Raw genomic sequence first — 22,570 nt, forward strand, 5'->3', positions numbered from 1 at the left:
AACCAAGCGTGAGTGTGGAGGATATTGCGGGGTGGGGTGGGATCGCGGCCGGAGGACCATGAGTGTATTGCCAGTTGCCACTGGGTCCAATTTTGTTGCATGCGTGCCACGTTAGAGAAATTAAGATTCTGTTAATCCACTTTCTTCTGCTTTTGATTTGAGATGGTGTTTGTGGTGTAAGCGCTCCCAAGTTTTCTCCATGGCTTCTGCCCTTGCGAAGCTCTCTTCCTTGCCTTTCACCTTCTCCATCGTATCTGCGTCATCGTCGTCAGCATCATCTTCAAAAGGTATTGAATGACTAGTCTAAAATCTAACTGGGTTTCTCTCTCTCTCTCTCTCTCTCTCTTAAAAACCCATGTTCACAGCGTAGAAATCTTGTTTTTGTTGTTGTTTATTGGGCAGATGTGAATTCAAACTCGAACACATTTAAGCTGAGGGAGGATTGGAGGAAACGGTCCAGACCCATTCCGCCTGGAGGCATATACCCTGCCAAAGATCACTGCAGGTTTATGCTTCCCTCTTTTTCTTTCCAACTTTTTCGTTTTTTATTTGGGTCCAGACTACTCAGTTTAAAAGCTGGGATTTACTCTAGTCCCCATTTTTTGACAGTCGATGTGGTTTGTGCGACACCTATTACATTGCCCATGTGAAGAACGCATGTGCTTTCTTAGGAGATGGAATGTCTAGGATTGAAGTAAGAGCCACTGATTTTTTTTTTTTTCCTTTTTTTCATGTTTTCTCTAAGTTTTCTGTTAATACCAATTCTCATGGTAGATTCCATTATCATCAAATGGGGTTCATTTATTTTGTTGTAATGAACCAAAAGATGCATAGCATTTTGACATATTTTTAGATAACAAGAGAATCATTGAGAAAAAAAAGTAGGTTGTGAATGAGAATTGAAAATGTTACTGGCCCAAAGAAGGGCAGAATGAAACAACAAAAAACAAAAGACTACAGCGGGAGATCCAACCTGCAATTAAAAATGATCGGCATACCTCCTTTGGCAAGAGAATCTGTCAAGTTGTTACCTGTCTTTGGAATAAAAGTGGATACTCAACTCAACTGAATAATTCCTTATCCTAACTATTTCGGGTTAGGTAGAGAAATCCTCTTTCTCCATCGGAAAGCCTACTAATTCCAAATGTGTTAAGTTCTATAAAGAGAAATCCTCTTTCTCCATCAAGAGCCAGACATTCTCCTTTGCAAGAATAGATAAGTAATTCCAAATGTGTTAAGTTCTATAAAGATATGAAAATCTTCAGGGTTCCTTCACAATGGAAGGCCTACTAATTCTTAACAAGGCCCCATCTGTAAAGTTCCTATATACAGACTTTCCATAAATGTGAGTTCAGGAGTGAGATTCATATAACTGATATATCGTATTGAGGGGAAGCTTGATTTAGGCTACCAACAGCATTGTCAACAACTTGTCTAGAGTCGAGGTCTTGAGATGGGAATTATAGTGGAGTCGTCTTTGCTCCTAGCTACTTGAGGTATTTGGTTTTTGCTTTGTTGATTTTTTTGCTGTCTTACTTGGTGGTTTTTTTATAGGGAAAATCTATGATGCAGAAAAGATACGGTATGGAAAGAGTTTTGACCAATTAAAACCCACCCATGAATTTTGATAAATAACATCATGTTCCCTACCACATTTATAATTCTGGTTTATTGGTCAGTTGATTTTCGGATATCATATCTTTTCCATATCATAGTCGAACCCTTTTTTATAAAGGTAGTGCCCTTGCACTTGCTTGCATTATTCGTATAATAAACTCTTATTTTTTTATCAAAAAACAAGAAGACTTAGCCATGACCAATCAAAATCTCATTTGGTTGGGTCAAGTAAATCTTTATTTGCTTGAATTACCAATTTGACTTGTTTTGGCCATGATCTAGTCAGCTATGGCTGTGCTACATGAGTTTCTGGTTCTTGATCATTGAACCTGTATGTTCTTTATACGGATGGAGATACAAGACATTACTAAGCATCTTCTGATGTTTTCCATGCTTATTCTTGTTGGTGTCATTAATCATATCAAATTCTTATATTCTTTTTTGTTAGAGCTTGGAACCTGTAGTCCATGGCAGAGGGAGGAAAGTTGACTCTATCGATGAAACCTATTTAGGAGTCCATGAAGAGTTGTTATATGCTCGTAAGATTACACCTGTAGAAGGTAATCTGTATACAAGTACTTCAGTTTTATAATAAGTTCGTAGCTGTATATTTCAACTTTTTAATGATGCCAATGAATACCTCATTTTTGTGAGGTAATCTGGTTTTGTATGCTTAAGGCATTTATGTGACATTGCTGCCCTTGCCAAAGGGATGGCCAAACTATGGGTTGAGGGCTGAAAGTTGGTAGGGGTGCAAGTTGGGTGGGCTTTAAGCTCAACCCAGGCCCAACCCTAAGAGTTGGGCCTAAGGCTGGATCCCTGGTCAAGCCCAATCTGTTCAACCTGGGCCCAGCCTGCACTGCAATTTGGCATACTTGGATTTGTCTTGGGCTCCTGGGCTTGGGTTGGCCAATCAGTTTAGACTAAAATCTGATATAAATGCATGTGTATATGCATGCATGTATGCATATATGTATGGTTTACAAAAAAGTATGCATGAAAATATGTGTCTATAAATATGCATATATGTATGCATATAGTTGGGCAGGGCTCAGGCCATTTTCGGGCTACCTAAGGACTGGGCCCAGGTCCAGCATGAAAATTAAAAAGGCCAAACTTTTGGGTCCATTCCCAGCCCGAGGACCAGAAATTCCAAGCCCAACCTAAGGGCTAGGCCCAGGCCCAACACGAAATTAAAAAAGGCCGAACTTTTGGGTCCATTCCCAGCCCAAGGACCAAAACTCCAAGTCCAACCCGTGTAAAATTGCAGGCTGGTTTGGTCTGAGCTTGGGTTGGGCCCACCCAAGTTGTTCCCGTAAAAGTTGGGCTGGTATCAATATCATAAAGAAGCTGTAAAAATGAAAATCCAAACTTAAGACTTTGTATTGGCATGTATTTACAGGATGCATCTTTTTTTTTTTTTTAATTTCAATTAATGGGATGTTTTATTTTTACTCTTCAAAAAAAGCATCACAGAGGAATCAAGGAATCTAGGGGAATTCCAGAAAAGGAACTTCATAAAACTCAAATGCTGAAGTTGTAGTTTGAGGAAATGTTAAGCAAAGAAACCAATTGGAGATATATACATGATGCAAATGGAAGGTGATTCGTTTTTTTCAACTTTCTGAAGGTTTCAATTGGAGATATAAACATGATGCAAATGGAAAGTGAAATATAAACATGATTGTAGAAGGTGATTCAAAGACAGTCATTTAACTGGCTAAAAGGTTAGCAGGACCTTGGTGTCTACGACATCAGATCAGGGAAGCTAGATACCTAGCTAGTATTTTGGAAGAAAATTTTGTTTGGATCGCAAGATCAGCATACAGCCTTGCTGACTCACTATCTAGAGGGGAATCCATAGACAATCACTGATGTATTTATTTATTTATTTATTTAAGGGGGGTGGGGTATCCATTTGGCTAAAGGTGTTGCCTGTACCTATGGACTCCATTAGGGAGTTTTTGGGAGACCAGCAGGGGTAACTCTAATCAACTTGTAGGGTCTGTTCGGTTCTCAGTTGGAATCGGAATGGCCTATTCCTCCTACCTGCTTGGTTCAGATGGGAATTGGAATCGGAATTGGCTGGAGTGGATTCTCATTCCCAAGAGAGAGAGAGAGAGGGAATGGCCATTCCCCCAAATGGGGGAATGCTATTCCACCAGGAATGGGAATAGGATTCCAATTCCACCCAACCAAATGGTTGGAATCGGGATGGACCGTTCTGATTCCGAGTCCAGGCCCCTATTCCCGCAAACCAAACAGAATTGATCTCCTTGTTGCACTCACATATTTTTACCTTTTGTCAATACAATTTTACACTTATGGATAAAAGTTGACAACTAAGTAGGAAAGAAAGAATTAAAGACTTTCTAGAGGCAAAAAATGGTGACAATGCTCATCTTTGTTAGATTTTATTTCTATTTGGTGATTGAAAAGTAGCCTCTTTTTATTGAGTGTTCCTTGGTAATATAATAGGGCTGATCACATTTCCTGAACTGGGCTTGTCCTCTCTTAATTATTTAAATGCTAGATTACATTATAGTGGAACTTTTGTCCATCAAATTTTAATTTCTAAAGTAAATGGTTGAATTCTAAGGCAAATTAGTAATGTTTGGTTCTAAAATTTGTTTTATCTGATTGTAATTTAACCATAGGAGCACAATGGACGGGAATAGTTACAACCATTGCTGTGGAAATGCTGAAAACGAGTATGGTGGAAGCTGTTATATGTGTGCAAAGGTAGTGTTGCAAATATGTTTTAGTAGTTGGTGAATGTAAAATAATTAATTTAAAGGCTTGCTGAAGCTATTTCATCTTTCATGATTTTCTAATCAATGAAATCTAAACCCACTTGTAGTGATCCAGAGGATAGACTTGCTCCAAGGCCTATTTTGGCCAGGTACATTGAGAGAAATCTATATTTCAACTTACATACTCTATATTTAATGATCCCCTACAATTCTAAATCTCTGAGCTAACGTAGTTATCTTTTGAATAGAACACCAGATGAAATCATGGCAGCAAAAGGTGTAAAGCCGACATTGTCTCCTAATCTTAACACCCTTGCCTTAGTTGAGGTGCTTTATATTTTTCTTTTCTTTAACCTCAATGATCTGTGCTCTTTTATATGTTTTTTTTGTGTTATGATATTATTCTGCTCCTTTACTTGAGTTCTGATTTTTTTATTAGATATAAGCTTGTTTATCTTCCTATTTATAAAGAAATCACTCTTTTCATCTGATTGGTAGGCTGAAACTCCTGACTTTCAACTATACTTGATATACTTCTCTCTTCAAAAACAATTAATGTTTTAAACCACAAGTGTATAGTTTGGCCTTTTTTTTCATATATGTAAAGTTTCTTTTCATATGGATAAAAGTGATGTTTATTAGAAAAAGAGAGAGGTACAAGGGTGAAAACGAGAAGGAAAAGAACTATAAGGGTCAACAATAGAAGAAAAGGATATGGAATAGGGTGGGTTAGTTTGTGCATGGCCAGAGTTGACAGTGTTGATTTTCCAAAACATGTGGGGCAACCAGGTAACCTGGTCCTGCCTTCCCTGTAATGTAAATATGGAAATGGGTCTCACCTGTGATGGATAGAGGGAAAAGGGCATAACTAGCAATCTGTAGTAGTTCTTCCATTTTTCTGGAGTTACAAATTTTTCTTTTGATCTACTTCACCAACTAGCAATCTGTAGTAGTTCTTTCATTGTGGTTAAAAGTTGGCAAGAGGGTGAGGTTAAAGGCTTGGAGATCTTTATGTCTATGCTTAGTTGGCTGCTTTACTGAATCTGGTAAAAAGTATTACCATCTACAACACCTGTTAGGAAAAGTAATCTGTTACAAGTTGACGGGGCTAGAAGAGCTAGGGGCAGAAAAGTACTTGGGTGGAAGTAGCAAGAAATGATTTATTTATTTATTTATTTATTTTGGTAAATAGCTAGAAATGATTTAAGTGCCCATACTTCAATGATGAATATGACATTAAACAGAATGGAAAGCGAAACAAGATTCATGTAGCTGGCTCCATATAGTTGGGACAAGGTTTAGATGGTCATGATGATTAATCTGGTAAAAGATATTAATGGTATGTATTTGAGGTTGGGCTTATGGACTTTTCTCTTTCATCAGTGCTTATAAGATCTCTAAATGGTAGGTAAAGGTGTATGGAGTTCTCTACTTTAGTGTCATGCTTTGTTTTAGCCTGTCTGTGATGTGGTGGGTAGTTTTATTCAAGTGGATGGTAGAGCATGGTCCCTTAGCTCTGGAAAGTATTCTTCAGTTAGATGAGCTTCATGATCAACAAACTTGATTGTTGATGGTCTTGCTAGAGCTATGTTCAGGAGTTATACTGAACAGACCTATTCATGGGCTGGGGGTAGCCTGACGGGCTGGCCCAGCCTTGCCCGTTCAACATTGGGTTATTTTTCGGGCCAGGCTTGGGTTTTCCCAAATAAGCCCGGCTTGGTAATATTATATATAACAAAAAATATAATAATAAAATTATTAGCAGAAAAAAGTATTATATATATTATAATATATAGAATATTATATAATATATAACATATTATTAATAATATATAATTAATATATTATAAAAGTATCTGTCCAAATTGGGCTTTGGGCTTTATATAGGGCTGGGTTCGGGCTTGGGCCTAGTTCTGTTTGTAAAGAGGCAAAGCCTGGCCTGGCCTTGTCTGTGAACAGGTTTAGTACTGAGTAACTAGTAAGACTAGTTGTATTTGTGGTTTAAGATGTATTGGGGTCCATTGCGCATAATTTGACAATGGACATGACACATAACAGAGCAGAGTGGTGAGACAGGTTTCTTGTAGTTGATCCCATATAGTTAGGATAAATCTTAGTTGAGCTGAGTTGATGTATTGGGGTCAATTGTATGGACAAGGGCTGTTGTTTTGGTTCCTTTTGATACTATAGGGGCTTGTACTTGTCAAAATAACTTTTTTTTTTACATTAATATATACTTCAATCTTGTCATTTATGAAAAGTAATCATTGTGAGATTTGGCGTTTATCATAAAATAGTTTTAAGGTGTCTATAAAGAATCACTTTGAATGGAGTGACAGTGTTTCTTGGATAGTTTTGCATGTACTGTAGTATATTGGGCTTGCTGATATTTTGTAATTCTACAGTTTGAAGGTGATTCCCAGGTTGTTGGATCCGGATTCGACTGTCTGGGGTTTAAGAGATCTTCTTAAGGTGACTTGGGTAACAAGGAATATGATAGCGAGGATCCAATGGGTAAGAAGATCAGCTAATGAGATAGCTGATTCTCTTGCAAAACAAGGGGTTAACAGGGATTCTCTGTTCTGGGCAGCTTTGTGATTGTGTATAATCTTTCTACTAGTGGTTACTTGTTTCTCATGTAGTTCTGATTTTTATTCTCAAGAGGGAGGGTGCATCTCGAGCCTCTCTCTGGGCTTATTCGTAATAGATCTATCTGTTTTTTTTTTTTTTTTTTTTATAAATGATTGAATTTTATTCAATAAAATCAATAAGATATTACAATACAGCCTTCCCAAAGGAGGGGCACGAGCTGGTACCTCTCCACAATAGCAACAATGTACTACCTCAGACTAGTAACAAAAAGTTTAGAAAGCTGCCCAGAAAAACTGTTCCCTTGATACCCCTTGTTTAGCTAACCCATCCGTTATGGTGTTAGATGTTCTACCCACCCACTGAAAAATAACATTCATGTTCCTTGAGAACCATTTAGCTTTCCTCATAGTACCCCTGTAGCACCAGATCACTGAATCTGGATTTTTTAGCCAACCCACAACAACTTCGGAGTCTCCTTCAATAATCAAATTTTGAACTCCAAACTGATCCGCAACCTGAATGCCTTGTACTGCCGCTAGGAGCTCAGCTCTGATAGAGTCTCCTACACCCACAGAGCCTGAGAACAAAGCTAATATGTTACTATCTTTATCTCTCAGCACCCCACCAATCCCTGAAGGCCCCGGATTTCTTTGATTGCTACCATCAAAATTCAGCTTTGTCCAGTCTTCTGAAGGGGGTACCCATACAGCTGGTACCCTGTTCTTTCTGTTACTGCTACTAGCCACAACCCTCCAGTTCCTCCACATGTCATCAAAAGAATATACTTTGAAGGAATATGATGATCTCAGCCAATGGATTGCCCTGGTCAAAATACAATCCTTCACATTCTGCGCATTTCTCTCATTTTCTTGTAATATCCTCACATTTTTTTCTTCCCAAATTGTCCACAGAGCAGCATCTCTAATGCTCCTCCACATTGTTTTACCAGTTTTTGTGGGCCACACAAAGAAGGAAGAATCAAAGATCTGATCTATGGCTGTGGTCATATTCCATCTGCAACCGAACAAAGCAAAGATCCAACCCCAAATAGCAGCAGAAAAAGGACAGGTTAAAAGTAAGTGTGAGCAATCCTCACCAATAGCCCTGCAAAGTACACACCAATTAGGAGACAAACACATAGAGGGCCTTATCTCCTGCAGTAAGTCTAAAGTGTTGATTTTCCTATAGAAAACCTCCCAGCAGAATTTTAGGAGGTACAGGTTTAGACCAAATCTCCTTAGCTGGGAAGTCCACTTGTCCCGAGGGAGAGCAAAGGGACTTAAAAAAGGAAGCACATGTGAAGTAACCTTTTGGGTTTGGAGACCAAAGTCTCACATCAGAACTGGAAAGGTCCAGAAAAACACTTTCAAGCAGTGACAACAGGTCTGAAACATGAGAGAGTTCATGATCCCTCAAACCCCTACGAAATCCAAAGTCCCAACTCAAGGAAGATGGAGAATTAGATGTTGGAAGAAAATGAGGAATTGTAACAGATCTATCTTTTGATTAATGAATTAATTTCAATTATCAAAAAAATTATACAATTTGAATTTAATTTGAGTTATTTATCAGATGACAAAGATATAAAAGGAAAAACAAAAAAAGCCCAATGAAATGAACCTGATAACCATTAACAAAGAAAGAAATACATAGGATTTAGATTTTCATAAAAGAGGATAATACACAGAACTCACACTAATGGGGGGTGTCCTATAAGGAATCCCTCTAGTACTTGAATAGCTGCTTTTAGAAAATAAATTGTCATTATTTCTAATGTAAATCTCAAACTTATTTTCGTTTCTCAAAAATTTCCTTTTCTTCCATCAAAATACATGCTTCCTTGCTATCACTGGTTTTTCCAATAATTACTAGAAAAATATTGACAATGTTGCAAGAATACAATTATGTATTTCATAGGTTTAGTAAAATGGGAGATTTCTTTTTCATTGCAAACAGGCAGCCAATGTAAAGCGTCTTCTTTTTTGTGGAGTTGGTTGCCAAGTGCAAGGTAAGGTCTATATTTTAATCAGGAATAGTCAATGTTTAATTTTTTCATTGTTGTGACTTGTATAATTATAATGCAGAATGATTTCTTAAACTGCAGCATTAAGATCTATAGAGAAATACTTGAACTTGGAAAAGCTCTATGTACTTGGCACTAATTGTGGTAACTAACAGATCTCTATTTGGTTTGTTATACTTATACTCTCTCATTTTAGCTTCTGGAATGTGAACTGAAAAACCAGGATTATAAAATCAGTGCATTGTCTTTTCATATTATTTACAAGGAGTTGGGTAGACTAGGCAATTGCTGAATATATTTCACATGATTAATGCCTTTTTGTTTGCAGTGGATAATGGAACGCGAGAAGGGTTAGATAAGTTTCTAAAGGCTGCAAGCAATGACCCAGAAACTGTTTTGCATTATGAGTTTATGCAAGATTACAAGGTTTTAATATTTACTTAATCTTTTGTTACAATAAATTCTTCTGGATTGAGTTGCCTCTCTAAAATACAATTCATATGCCTTATATTGATGCCCTCTCAAATATTTATGTAAATGTGACCTTCCCAATTTATGCAACTTGTCTTTTGTAAAAAGTAAAGGAAATAAGGTTTGGCAACTGTGGTCACATATTGTGCCTGCTTGGAAGTTGTAAATACTTATACATCTTAATTAATGAAATTTCAAGTCACCAATCAAATAAATAAATGTGGTGTTCTCCATGGCTTCCTGCCATTTGGTTAAACAGTGACTATGTGGTTACATGACCACTACTGTCAGAGACAATTACATATGTTGGTCCTGGTTAAACATTTTTTTGACATGTGTATATGGAAACATGCACCAGTCATGCAGGTGCCTTGCACTTTGTCCCCATCCAGAGGATCTACATTGAAGGCAGACAGAATCAATGTGGACATTCTTTACATTCAATCAGAGCTCATTGCTGCTGTAGACTTATTCATTCCCTTGTAATGTTAATTGTGAAAAACTCCAGTGGAAAGATGCAAAGACTAGAGGTTCCTCAGGACTTTGAGATCAAAGCTTAAACCATAACTAGATCCAAGAACACATGAATAAAGTATCCAATTGTTATAAAAAATAAAGTGTCCAATAAGCATTGTCTGATAAAAAGTTCTCTTTAGCAAACCTTAATGAGGAGCTTTTACAACTGGCTTATGGATGATAAAAGAGAAATTTTCCTTTGACCTCAAGAAAAACCTTACTTACTCCTAAGGGCTTGTGGATAGGATGTTATTTCATGGATAATTTCATATAGAGATCTAACATTTTGTATGCTAACCCGTTTATAAGTGTAAATCCTCTTTTTTCTTTTATAAGTAAAATTTTCTGTTAAAAACCAATTAAGTATTTTGATTCTTCAAGGAGATCTTTCCATACTTAATTGTATTAAAGGAGGATTTTCTTGTAAGGAAAAAGAGAAAGAAAGGAGGAAAAGATAGGAAAATGACCAAAGTTATAGATGGGAAAAAAGGATGAACTACATATAGACCATAGAACTCTGCATTTAAAAAGTTTATCTTGATTATAATATTGCTACGTCATCCAAAATGGCATCTTTTAAGAAATAATGGTCTGAGATGTTCAAAGCATGAGTGAGGAATAAAATTCCCTATCAGTAACAATTACTTAGGTGAGCACCCGTGTTTATCAGAAATAGGAGATGTGCATGAATCACCACCTTTTTCTATGACGTAGTTAGAAAGTTCAGCATGATGTCTTGAATCAAGGAACCTTGATAAGATATTTTTATCGAATTATCTGCAAATGATTCTTGATAAATTGATCAATGAGTTATTTGTAAATGACTGAGTTGTTTTAACAGGTTCACTTGAAGCATTTGGATGGCCATATTGAAGAGGTAGTTTGTTGTCAATACTGCCCTTAAAGAAATATTTAGTTTTGTAAGAACATTATTTCATCCAATTTAACTTTAATTAAAGCAGGTCCCTTATTTTTGCCTACCAGCAAATGAATTAGTTGATGTTATTGCACCATCTTGCTACAGGTAATATCTTGTTCTTTTCCTTGCTTTTATTTTCAATATATGCAGTATTTTGCATTTTTTTCATGTGGGGATGTTAATGATGTCCTCTGCCTTGTAGAACTTGCCCCATATGTACTTTTTTTAATCTCAAATAAATTTCTATGATTTTCAATCTCCTCAATGAAAAAGAAAGCATCCATTGTAATTTGTATTCATTTCAGGAACTTGAAAATATGCTTCTTGCGATGGATGTGATGAAATAAAAAATAGGATAAAGTTATAAGTGCATACATATCATGGAAATATTTGCAGATGTAATTGAGAAGATACAATCAAGTATGCTCATCTTAAACCATGTGGTTTTATTCATCATCACCATCATCACCATCATCCATGCCTTATCCCAACAATACAGGGTCGGCCACACGAATCCTGTTTTGCCAATCCATTCTATTTAAAGCCATATCCACTGTTAAATTATTAGTGCTTAAATCATTTCTTACTTCTATCCATGTCCTTTTTTTTGATAAACTACCCATGTCCTTTTTGGTCTACCCTGAGCTCTTCTAGCCCCTTCAATGTGTAACAAATCACTTCTTCTAACTAGCGCAGTTGGTGGTCTTCTATGCACATGCCCAAACCATCTACTCTCTCTCTCTCTCTCTCTCTCTCTCTCTCTCTCTCTCTCATTTATCACCTATTGGAGCTACTCCTAGCCTCCTAGGTTCCTACAGATAACTTCATTTCTCATTTCTGCCATATTCATTTTCTGGACATATGATCAAGCATGTTGTTTTACTGATAGTCCAAAATTCTGAACCATATGCCAGTCTTCCTACTATTTTTTATAAAATTTTCCATCTGGTTTGTTCAGTGTGTATTGGAATGGGGGAACAGGATCATGTAGCTAACTCAATATAGTAAGGACAAGGATTTTTTCTGCATTGAGTTGAGTTTGATCTGTCTATCACTGTTTTGTTAATGTAATACCCTTTTAAGCACATCATTTAGCCACTTAAGGTAAATTCTATCCTATGTGCCACATTCTCCTTGACATCAACCTCCTTGTGGATATATAAAGATAACTAAATAGTTGCTTTTGCAATCTGTATCGACTATCAGGCTTAATTTCATCAACCTCCTGTGGACCACTTCACAGAATGGGGTTGAAGACTCAACAACATGTTGCACAAATGCAGGTTCAGTTGATAATATAACTATTAGCTCTCTTTTCACCAGATTTCAGAGTGAAACTGACCCTATTTGGGATGCCAATAGGCAATATTTGTACAGGGGACCATTGGATAGGGCTGCAAACAGATTGGGTCGAATTTGGATACGGGTAATATCCAAATCTGATCCAATTATAACTCAAGAGATCCGAATTAATCTGATATCTGATGTAAATGCAAGATATAGGTTCAAATTTGATTCGTTTACATACTGGATGTCCGATTTGATTATTATATCAATAAATCTATATGATATTAACATGCACTTTTTAAGTTAAATATATAACAAAAAAATACCATAAATAGAAAAAACAAGTTAATCTAAATCCCAAATCCAGCTTAATTTATACATGTAATGCAATCAGATTGGATCAGATCAAGCAAGATCTGATTAATAAACGGGTCATATTTAAGATTTGAATTTTGCTAAATGGATATCTGAACCTGACTTAAATGAATTGGATTTGAATTTGAACCAGATTAAATCTGATCCATTTGCATCCCTACCACTGGATTTGTGGCTGTAGCTTTTTGGTTGGGTATTTATGCATGTTTGTGGCAATGTTTCATAGTGGACTAGTACTAGTCAACTCACTAATCAGTTGAGGACCATACCAACTGCATCACTAACCAGTTAATCAATACCCTTGATGATATTGCTTGGGATGATTAGTCAGCCTACTTAATCACAAAGCTAGTTTAAAGCTTTATTTTTTTGTATTTACCTCTATTTATTTAAAACAATATCATGCATGTTTTTGTTTTCTATATGCACACCTAGTTACTTTATGCATTTGTAATGGAGCATGGATAGGTGATGGTATATAAAATAAAAATAAGGCATAAATAGAATTGGAAGAGTTTTTTATGTCTTATTCCATTTACTAATCTTCTGGTGTGAAATTGCTGCAAATAAAGGGGGCTGAATCAAATGGTCAAGGTTAGGGGTGATAATTTTTAGCCCAGCCTGTCCTGGACTAGAAATTTTGGGCTTGGGTCCACATCAGGCGCAGCCTGGAATATACATATACATACATACATACACATGTTTGTATTGTATATTATTTTATATATCATATCTAAATATTGTAGTATGATACATATAATATTATATATAAAATTTTATATTATATCAAATGTAACATATATTTTTATATATTATATTTCATTATATAAAGCATTTTATATTTATTAAACATAATATATAAAGTTGTAGGCCTGGAAGCCTGGCCCAGGCTAATTGTTAGGCCTGGAATGCAGAGTGGGCTAGGCTATGCCCCTTATTACAGGTGCTAAGCCTGGTTCAGCCTATGATCACCTGTAGTCAAAGTTGCACTCTTTCATTGAAAAACAAACCGTTAATTCCCTCAGCCTATCCTGTCTTTTTTATGTTTGCATGACAAACTTTAAAGCAAATGTTCTACAGGCCTTTTTATTAGATTGATTATAAATTTTTAATTTATCATGAATGTGCATAAATCCAATTTGCAGTAGAAGCATCTTTATCTACTTAATCAGAATAATAACATGAATGTTAGTCCTGGCTTTGGAATATGTTCTTTTCTCCTCTAATGATGCCTGAATTTCCACTTTTGCCCATTTACTTGATATAAGTCTTTTACTTTACTATATTCACTATGGGTTACAAACTCAATTAATTGTTTCATATGCCTATTTGGATATAATAATGTTGCGATTAGTTATTTAATGATGTGTTTACTAGAATGGTTTGACATTTCTTCTATTGCGTATGAGATACTTTTGCCTAGTCACTATTACTCCTGAGAGTTTCATGATATTATCTAGTTTTAGTATTTTCTTGTCTATTGATTTTTTTTTTTGTGTTCACAAAATGTAGCAAGAAATACCATAATATGTTCTCTCTTATTGAAACTTAGTCTAACTTCCTAGTGTTCTTTTCTTGTCCTACAGCTGTTTTGACTATACAAATGCATTGGCGGTGAGTTTATTATTTAGATTGGTCATACAAATTTGGATCATTTAATGCTTAATAGCCCAAGTTTGATATTGCTCACATTTATTTGGTTTTGTCCTGTTATAATGAACAATACAGATATTTTAATTTCTCTCTATGTTAAACTGGAAAATGGTTTTAGAGACAGCTATTGGTACTGGATTATCTGTTTTAGAGACAGATATTTTAAAAAAAGAAGAAGAAGAAGAAGAAGAAGAAGAAGAAGAAGGGTCTTTCGAAAATCTGATGAGTTCCCTCATTCAGTCGACCCCCTTAATCTATATTAGATTCTAATCATAGTTACAAAGACAGAAATAACCTTACTTAAGTGTGGGGCAGAGTAACTCTAATAACACTGCCACATAAGCAAGTTACTTAATAAACAGAAGAAGACTAAACTACCCCTATTCGGCACATCTTAACACTCCCCCTCAAGCTGGAGAATATATGTCATATAATCCCAGCTTGTTACATAGATAGTTCACTTTCCCTGAGCTTAGAGCTTTTGTAAACAAATTTGCCCACTGGTCATTGGAACCCACATGTTCTGTATTTATCTCTCTGGCAAGAACCTTCTCTCTCACAAAGTGGCAATCAACCTCTATGTGCTTTGTTCTCTCATGAAAGATAGGATTGGATGAGATATGTAGTGCAGCTTGGTTGTCACAGTACAATTTCATAGGTTTATCCATGTGAAACCCAATTTCTTGTAGGAGATTCCTCAGCCACACTAATTCACAGGTAGTGTGAGCCATGGCCCTATATTCGGCTTCAGCACTGCTTCTGGCTACAACCGTCAGCTTTTTACTCTTCCATGTCACAAGATTTCCTCCCAGAAATGTGCAATAGCCTGTAGTAGATCTTCTGTCACTCACTGAGCCTGTCCAGTCTGCATCTGTATACCCAACTACTTCAAGGTTTCCTCCTAGTTTATACAATAGCCCACGGCTTGGAGCTCCTTTTAGATACCTCACAATTCTAAGGACTGCATCCCAGTGAGGTATACGAGGGTTCTGCATGAATTGGCTCACCACACTGACTGCAAAGGAGATGTCGGTCTCGTGATAGTCAGATAGTTCAGCTTTCCCACTAGTTGTCTATACCTTCCAGGATCTTCAAATACTTCTCTTGTATCATTGCTCAACTTAAACATTTGGTTCCATAGGGGTCTCAGCCGGTTTTGCACCTAACAGTCCTGTTTCTTCCAATAGATCAAGGACATATTTTCTTTGGCACAGATTCACACCTTGTTTTGACCTAGCAACCTCTATTCCCAAAAAATACTTTAATGTTCCAAGGTCCTTTGTTTGAAAATGATTTTGCAGAAATACCTTTAGTTTGCCAATCCTCAATTTATCACTACCAGTGATGACAATATCATCCACATAGACCACTAATAAAATCTTCCCAGCTTCTGAGTCACAGCTGAACACTGAGTGATCAACCTGACATTGTTTCATTCCAAAACTCTTCACCACTTCGCTGAACTTCCTAAACCAAGCACGTAGAGATTGCTTCAACCCATAAATTGCTTTCTTCAGCCTGCACACCTTACCACCCTCCCCCTGAACAACAAACCTGGGTGGTTGCTCCATATATACCTCCTCCACTAGATCACCATGGAGGAAGGCATTCTTTATGTGAAGTTGAAGGAGAGGCCAATCATACATAACTGCCAAGGAAATTAGGACACGAACAGAACCAATTTTAGCCACCGGAGAGAATGTCTCCATATAGTCCACACCATATACCTGTGAGTAACCTTTAGCAACAAGTCTGGCCTTCAGATGCTCCACACTACCATCTGGCAAGTATTTCACAGTATACACCCATTTACAGCCCACAACATGCTTCCCAGTTGAAAAATGGAAAATAATTCACTTCTTTATTTCATTAAGTAAATCCATGTCATTCTTGAACAATCATCAATAAAGGAGACAAAATACTTGTACCCATTATAAGACTATTTTGATCGGACCCCAAACATCTGAGTGAACCAAAGAAAAATGACTCAACATACAACTCTCAACTCTTGGACTGAAGGACACACGGCGGTGTTTACCAAACTGACATGACTCACATTGTAAAACTGACAACTGACTCGATGATGGAACCAACATCTTGAGGACCTTGAGAGATGGATGTCCCAGTCGGCAATGCCATTGTAGAGGAGTAAGGGAAGTCTGAAGTGCAATTGAAGATCGACCGCCGTCAAGGTAATACAATCCACCAGCTTCATGCCCCTCACCAATCTTCTTCCCCGTCTTGAGATCCTGAAAAACACAAGTGGAAGGAAAGAAGGTAACATAACAGTTAAGAGCTTTGGTTATTTTACTAACAGACATAAGATTGAATGGAAACTTAGGTACGTATAAAACAGATGATAAGGGGACAAAAGCCAAGTCAACATTACCAACACCACAGATGGGAGATGAGGACCCATTGGCAAGTGTAACAGTTTGTGGTGTGGAGGTTTAGCAAGAGAAGAGAACACACCTGGAGTCCCGGTCATATGATCTGAGGCTCCAGAGTCAATAATCCAGGAAGGAGTTTTAGATGACATGCAAGCGATACCTGATTGGGCATATGTAGCAGTGGTATGCTATGAAGTAGTTTGGAGGAACCGTTCATACTCATCACGCGGAACACTCACCATCTCCCTCCCAGAAGTAGATGTAGATGTAGATGTGGAAGGTATTAGGTCTGCCAGTTTACTATCACTAATAGCAACCCCGCCTGCTACCGCATGATTAGCCCATTTAGAGGGAGGGCCATGTAGATCATAACAGAAATTCACTGTGTGTCCATTTCTACCACAATGAGTACACTTCCTTGTAGAGTTATTTTTTCCTCTGCCACGGCCTCCCCCTGAGTCACGGCCACCCCTACCAATCATGGAATTGCCACGGCCCCCTCTGGAATGACCTCCCCCTCTTGTACTATGTCCACCACCTCTAGCTGTCACAAGTGCTGATCTATCATACTGTGTGGGGTTCTCTGTCTGGCCCAAAGAGATTCTACGAAGTCTTGAGAATACTTCCTCAAGTGTAGGAAGAGTAGAGCCCCCCAATATTTGAGCTCTAACTGGTTCATATTCCGACTTCAGCCCCACTAAAAATCTTGTAACATCTAGCTGCTCCCTTTGCTGTTGCTGAACTTGAACATCTGGAGTAAGGGGATGATAGACATTGAGTTCATTCCTTATATTCTTCATGCAGGCATAGTACTCTTCTAGTGTTTTGGTTCCTTGTTGTAAATCAAAGTACTTCCTGATACAGCTGATATACTCTTGTTGTGTTATCTTGTCCAGAATATAGCTTCTTAGCATGCTCCCATATATCCTTAGCCGTATCAAGGAACATGAAGTTGGCACTGATTTTGGGTTCCATACTATTCCACAGCCAAGTCATGATTTGAGCATCTTGTTCCCAATCATCAAACCCTGGAGAGTCAACCGGTGGCTTCTCATCTCTAACATGCTTTGCTTTCTTCTTTGCCTTGAGAAAAACTTCCACTGATTTAGCCCATGGCACATAGTTCTCCCCATTTAGCTTAATTGAGGTCATTTGCACTCCTAGGTAGTCGGAGGAAATTACTACACTAGGTTTCTGATCATTGTAGCCATCTCCTATTGCTGCCATTGTACTCTTTCACAGTTGTCTCTAACTTTACTTCTCAGCTACAAGCTGATTGATGTTGTTCACAGTTTGATATTTCAGCACCTATTGCAGCTTCTAATCACCACTGCTGACTTCACACACTTGTTCTTATTCACACTACTGCTGACTTCACACACTTACGTCCCACATAAGCATCAGTTTACCATTCACTAATCACATGTAGAGGCCCTCTTACAACCACTCAAGCACCACAACACAGCCAAATCTGCTGCACCCAGTTCAGACTTATTTAACACACTTAAGAGGGCATTACACAACCACAAGGAGTTCGGCAAGGTCACTGCATTCTACCTTAAACCACTCGGCCACTTACAGCAACCCTAACACCATTCAATGACTTATAGCAGCCCTACACATTTGGCTACTGCACACACAGATTCAACGACTTACAACAGCCTTACACCATTCGGCTACTGCACACACATCCCTTCCTAGGGCAACAATGAACCTAGTTCTCTAGGTTCTACTCAGTACAACAGCTTCTTGTAGGGTTTCTACCCAGAAATATATGTAACACTAGAAGAAGAGAGAACCGACCTTCCTTTGAGAATATCAATCAACCATTCACTGCTGAAGTCACTTTCCTTGTTGAAGAAGGTTATGCGCAGCAGAGAGACAAGCTGTAGTGTTTCTGACCTAGGGCGAACCAGTTCTCTCCATCAACTGATAAGAAACGAAGGTGAAGAGTCACGAACAATACTGAGGTGCTTTACCAACTGACTTAGGTCAGGAGCATGGCTCTGATACCATGATTCAACTGTTGCTACAGTAGTCCGAACAGGAAGAGAAGAAGAAGAAGAAGAAGAAGAAGAAGAAGAAGAAGAAGAGAAGAAGAAGAAGAAGAAGAAGAGAAGAAGAAGGGTCTTTCGAAAATCTGATGAGTTCCCCCATTCAGTCGACCCCCTTAATCTATATTAGATTCTAATCATAGTTACAAAGACAGAAATAACCTTACTTAAGTGTGGGGCAGAGTAACTCTAATAACACTGCCACATAAGCAAGTTACTTAATAAACAGAAGAAGACTAAACTACCCCTATTCGGCACATCTTAACAAGTTGCAAACTAGATTAAGAGGAAAATAAGAGAGTTTTTGTCGATGGGGTGGAAGGAGAGCAAGAAAATTCATTTAGTTAACTGGGGAAAACGGAGGGATAGGAATTAGAAGAATTCGGGAAATGAATTAGCCTTACTTGGCAAGTGGTTTTGGAGGTTTGGTAACCAAGGGAACTGCTTGTGGAGGAGAGTAATTGAAGAAAAATATGGTACAAGAAGTGAAGGTTGGGTCCCTAGTGATGCAAGTCAGTCGTATGGTTCAGTTTGGAAGGGAATCGGAAAAAGCTATAATGCTTTCAGCAAGGAAATCAAATTTGTAGTGGAAAGGGGTACTAGAGTTAACTTCTGGTTGGATTGTTGGAGTGGTTACAATACACTAAAGGATGTTTTCCCAGAATTATTTGCAATTGCAACAAACAAGGAGGCAAAAGTAGCTGAATATATCCAGTCTGAAAATGGGATGCTTGTCTGGATTCCTCTTTTCAGAAGGGATTTGAATGATTGGGAGATCAAACCATTTAGTAGGCTTCTTCAAAGGTCGTGCAACACTCAAATCGACCCTAATGCAGCAGAGAAAAGGTTTTGGGTTGCTGATAACAAAGGCCAGTTCTCGGTGAAATCTTTCTATGGTAAGCTGGCCCAAAAGGAAGAAGATTTGGAATTTCCTGTGCATATAATATGGTGCAAGCACATTCCATCAAAGGTTTCTTTTTTTTATTTGGGCTGCTTACCTGAATAAGATTCCTAACAAAGACAAGTAGACAACCTGCTTAGAAGGGGTGTGGTGGTTGATTCTAAAAGATGTGTCTTGTGCAACAGTGATGATGAGACTGTTGACCACCTGTTATTGCATTGCAGCTTCACTCACAAAATATGGGTGAGGATTCTCAGAATTTTTGCAATCAGAAGTTGCTGCCCAGAACCAATGGCTGATTTTGTCAACAATTGGAGGGTACAAGGCATAAGCAAGAAAGGGAAAGTTCTATGGTATCTGATTCCAGGTGCTGTGTTATGGTTGATATGGCAAGAAAGAAACTCAAGGATATTCCAAAACAAAAGTTGTCAAGAAGAGGAAGTGTGGCAGAAGATTGTGGGAAGCTATTTTCCTGGTCTGCGATTCAGCTAAAAGTTGACAGTTCTTTTTATAGTTCTCTTTTTGACTTAAAAAGCCTGTTTGTGTCTCCCATTTGTTATGTAGTTTGCGTGCTATCTTTGTACTTCAATTGTAAAGCCTCTGGTTGTACTTTCCTTTTAATGAATTGATACTTCTCAAAAAAAGATAGGCTTTTGGAGTCGGGGAAAGTAGGAGAGATGGGAGAGAATGCTAAGGAAAAATTGTTTTGTACTGGAAAAGAAAAAGTGGGAGGAAAAAGATTAAAGGAACATAAAAACGAAAAAGGAGAGAGATCACATACGTAATCTCACGTGAATTGAATTTGACAAAATTTTCAAAAAACATTGAAAATCATAGGGAGAGCCACATCACTATATGGTATAGATATATTTGTTGAGAACAGGGCCATTAGTTTTGTATTTTTTTTATTCTAAACAGAATAACCCAATACTTGTTTTTACATATGTTTCTATCTTATGATCCTTCTGATGCAGGATTTGGTTGTGGGATACATGGGAGTGCCCAAATATGGAGTAAGCATGACAAAACATCCACAATATGTTACTGTCAGGTATTGTCGTCTTAAGAAAATCAACATTTTCTTTGAAGTAGTTTGAACTGATAGTATTCTTGTCTGCAATGTTTTTAATGTCTCTTCGGTGTATCTCCACTCGTTATTACATCTTTTAATGCCATAGTTAAAGAATTTTATGGCTCTTAAAATTGCAGAAATGAACGTGGAAGAGAAATGCTTAATCTGGTAAAGAATCTTTTGGAGATTTCCCCAACAATCAGCAGTGTATGGTTTCCCATTTTTACCTTATTTATTTTCTAATATATTTTCAAGTGGAAGTTTTGTAAAAATAGTTGAAACCTCACCTAGAATGCAACTATATTACTGCAGGGTGATAGGCGTCCATTTGTAATGGAAACGGTTAAAGCAGATGATAATGCTAAATTGGGTACTGAGTTGCATCTGTTTATTTATTTTCATTCCTGAAGCTGAAGCAGTTTGTTTAAGAAAAACTGTAATCCCAAGAAAAAATAAATTGCTGTTGCCTGACCTTTAAAAATTTTAACACCTACCATCCTCCACCCAACACCAACCCAACTAAACTCAACAAAGCGTTACCCAGCTATGAAGGCAGCTACACTAATACCATTTCACCATTCCACTCTATCATGATTGATATCCATTTTTTAAATTGTAGCCCTTGAATAATTTCTCACTACCTAAATCTATATTCTTTTTGGCTGCTATAAAAACAAGAGGATACAATGGTGAGGGGGGCAACTAGGCCCATGAAGACAGTCTTGGAAGAATACATTGCCAATTTTCATAGTTCTTCAAGCAAATCACGGTCATTGTCATTCTGTGCAATACAACTACTAATTTATATTTTGTTTTCCTTTCCCAGGAAAGGGTCCTTCACGATCTGCTCCCAGGTTTATTGGCAATTTGATAGCATTTATCCTTAACTTGGTAAATGTCCTTCACAAAGCATTTAGTGGTGAGAACCAAAAATGATGTTTAATGCTAATCTGTTTGGTAATGTTAACAGATTGGTCCGAAAGGTCTGGAATTCGCCCGTTATTCATTAGACTACCATACAATACGAAACTATTTGTATGTAATTCGAGCTTGGGGAAAAGAAAGGTAATTTTCTGATCTTGTGTGGTTACTTCTCTGGTAGAGGAATTGAAATCGCTCTCACTATTTCATTCTGATGATTGCAGAGCTGATAAACACATGCCATCATATGCAAAGAAAATTGTAGATATGTACAATCAGAATGGAAAAATTGATAGAATGCTATCCCAAAAATGATCATGATACAGTGTATATTATGAGATGACTAGACCTTCCTCTGTATGAATCAATTTCCTGAAGTTCTATTCTTTTCTGGAACCACATAAGGGAAAACCATTTCTGGACCCTCAAAATGATGGTTGTACATTTTACTATTTAGCCTCTTTTTGCAAACAATGATGAATTGATGACCACCCATGAATGAGTTATTAACACATGCATGCATTAAGTGGGGCGGTTGCAACCATCTAACTAGGTTGTGTAGCCCATTTGCCTAGCCAAAAAATAAAAAGGAATGTTGTTCTTGAAGCTAATTATTATTGTGTAGGCTGCTCTGGAGTTGAGATTACCCTGCAATTCACCCCAAATATGACTTATGCCAACTTACAGCCATTAGCAAGATTTTTCAAGTGGAGTTATTGTTGAACATTTCCATACAAACAATGAAAGGGAAAATATTATACAGACTTCCACTATAATCTAATCAAAGAGCAAATAATTGAAGGCAGCATTTTTCAGGGAAAAAAAAACAATCTGTATCCACTAAGAAAAATGAAAAACCCAAATAGCAAAATCAATAATTAAGAAAAGCCAAATATTATACACAACCACCTTTTCCAAGCAATTACTATTTACAGTAACCTCATCTGTCTCCATCAGATGGATGGGTATTCCCAGAAACATTCATTCCTTTGCAACTAACCTTGTACTCCAGGTTGGGAGTCTGAT

General features: G+C 37.4%; 1 protein-coding gene across 2 annotated transcripts; it reads left to right on the forward strand.

Annotated features, from left to right (window-relative positions):
* Positions 1-21,975, forward strand: HCAR (coenzyme F420 hydrogenase family / dehydrogenase, beta subunit family). 2 transcript variants are annotated; one of them, XM_088957072.1, is made up of 19 exons: positions 1-287; positions 403-505; positions 610-694; positions 2,066-2,177; positions 4,275-4,359; positions 4,478-4,519; positions 4,619-4,697; positions 8,919-8,970; positions 9,067-9,129; positions 9,314-9,411; positions 10,814-10,849; positions 10,935-10,996; positions 14,140-14,167; positions 20,526-20,602; positions 20,761-20,830; positions 20,936-20,993; positions 21,450-21,514; positions 21,594-21,688; positions 21,769-21,975. In XM_088957072.1, the coding sequence occupies exons 1-19, from the start codon at positions 200-202 to the stop codon at positions 21,857-21,859; spliced, it is 1,389 nt and encodes a 462-aa protein (XP_088813198.1). In that variant the 5' UTR covers positions 1-199; the 3' UTR covers positions 21,860-21,975. The 2 variants fall into 2 exon arrangements, with proteins under 2 accessions (XP_088813198.1, XP_088813207.1); XM_088957081.1 differs by lacking the exons at positions 14,140-14,167; positions 20,526-20,602; positions 20,761-20,830; ... (2 more) ...; positions 21,594-21,688; positions 21,769-21,975 and adding an exon at positions 12,098-12,618.
* Positions 21,976-22,570: the final 595 nt, after the last annotated feature.

This window comes from Nelumbo lutea, chromosome 1, assembly GCF_056320005.1.
Source record: "Nelumbo lutea isolate HS-2025 chromosome 1, American lotus-T2T, whole genome shotgun sequence".
NCBI lineage: Eukaryota > Viridiplantae > Streptophyta > Magnoliopsida > Proteales > Nelumbonaceae > Nelumbo > Nelumbo lutea.

Coding starts and splice junctions, on each gene's coding strand:
- HCAR (XM_088957072.1), top strand. CDS start 200: ATGGCTTCTGCCCTTGCGAAGCTCTCTTCCTTGCCTTTCACCTTCTCC. Junction 4,360..4,477: donor GCTGTTATATGTGTGCAAAG/GTAGTGTTGCAA, acceptor ACCCACTTGTAG/TGATCCAGAGGATAGACTTG. Junction 9,412..10,813: donor AGTTTATGCAAGATTACAAG/GTTTTAATATTT, acceptor TTGTTTTAACAG/GTTCACTTGAAGCATTTGGA.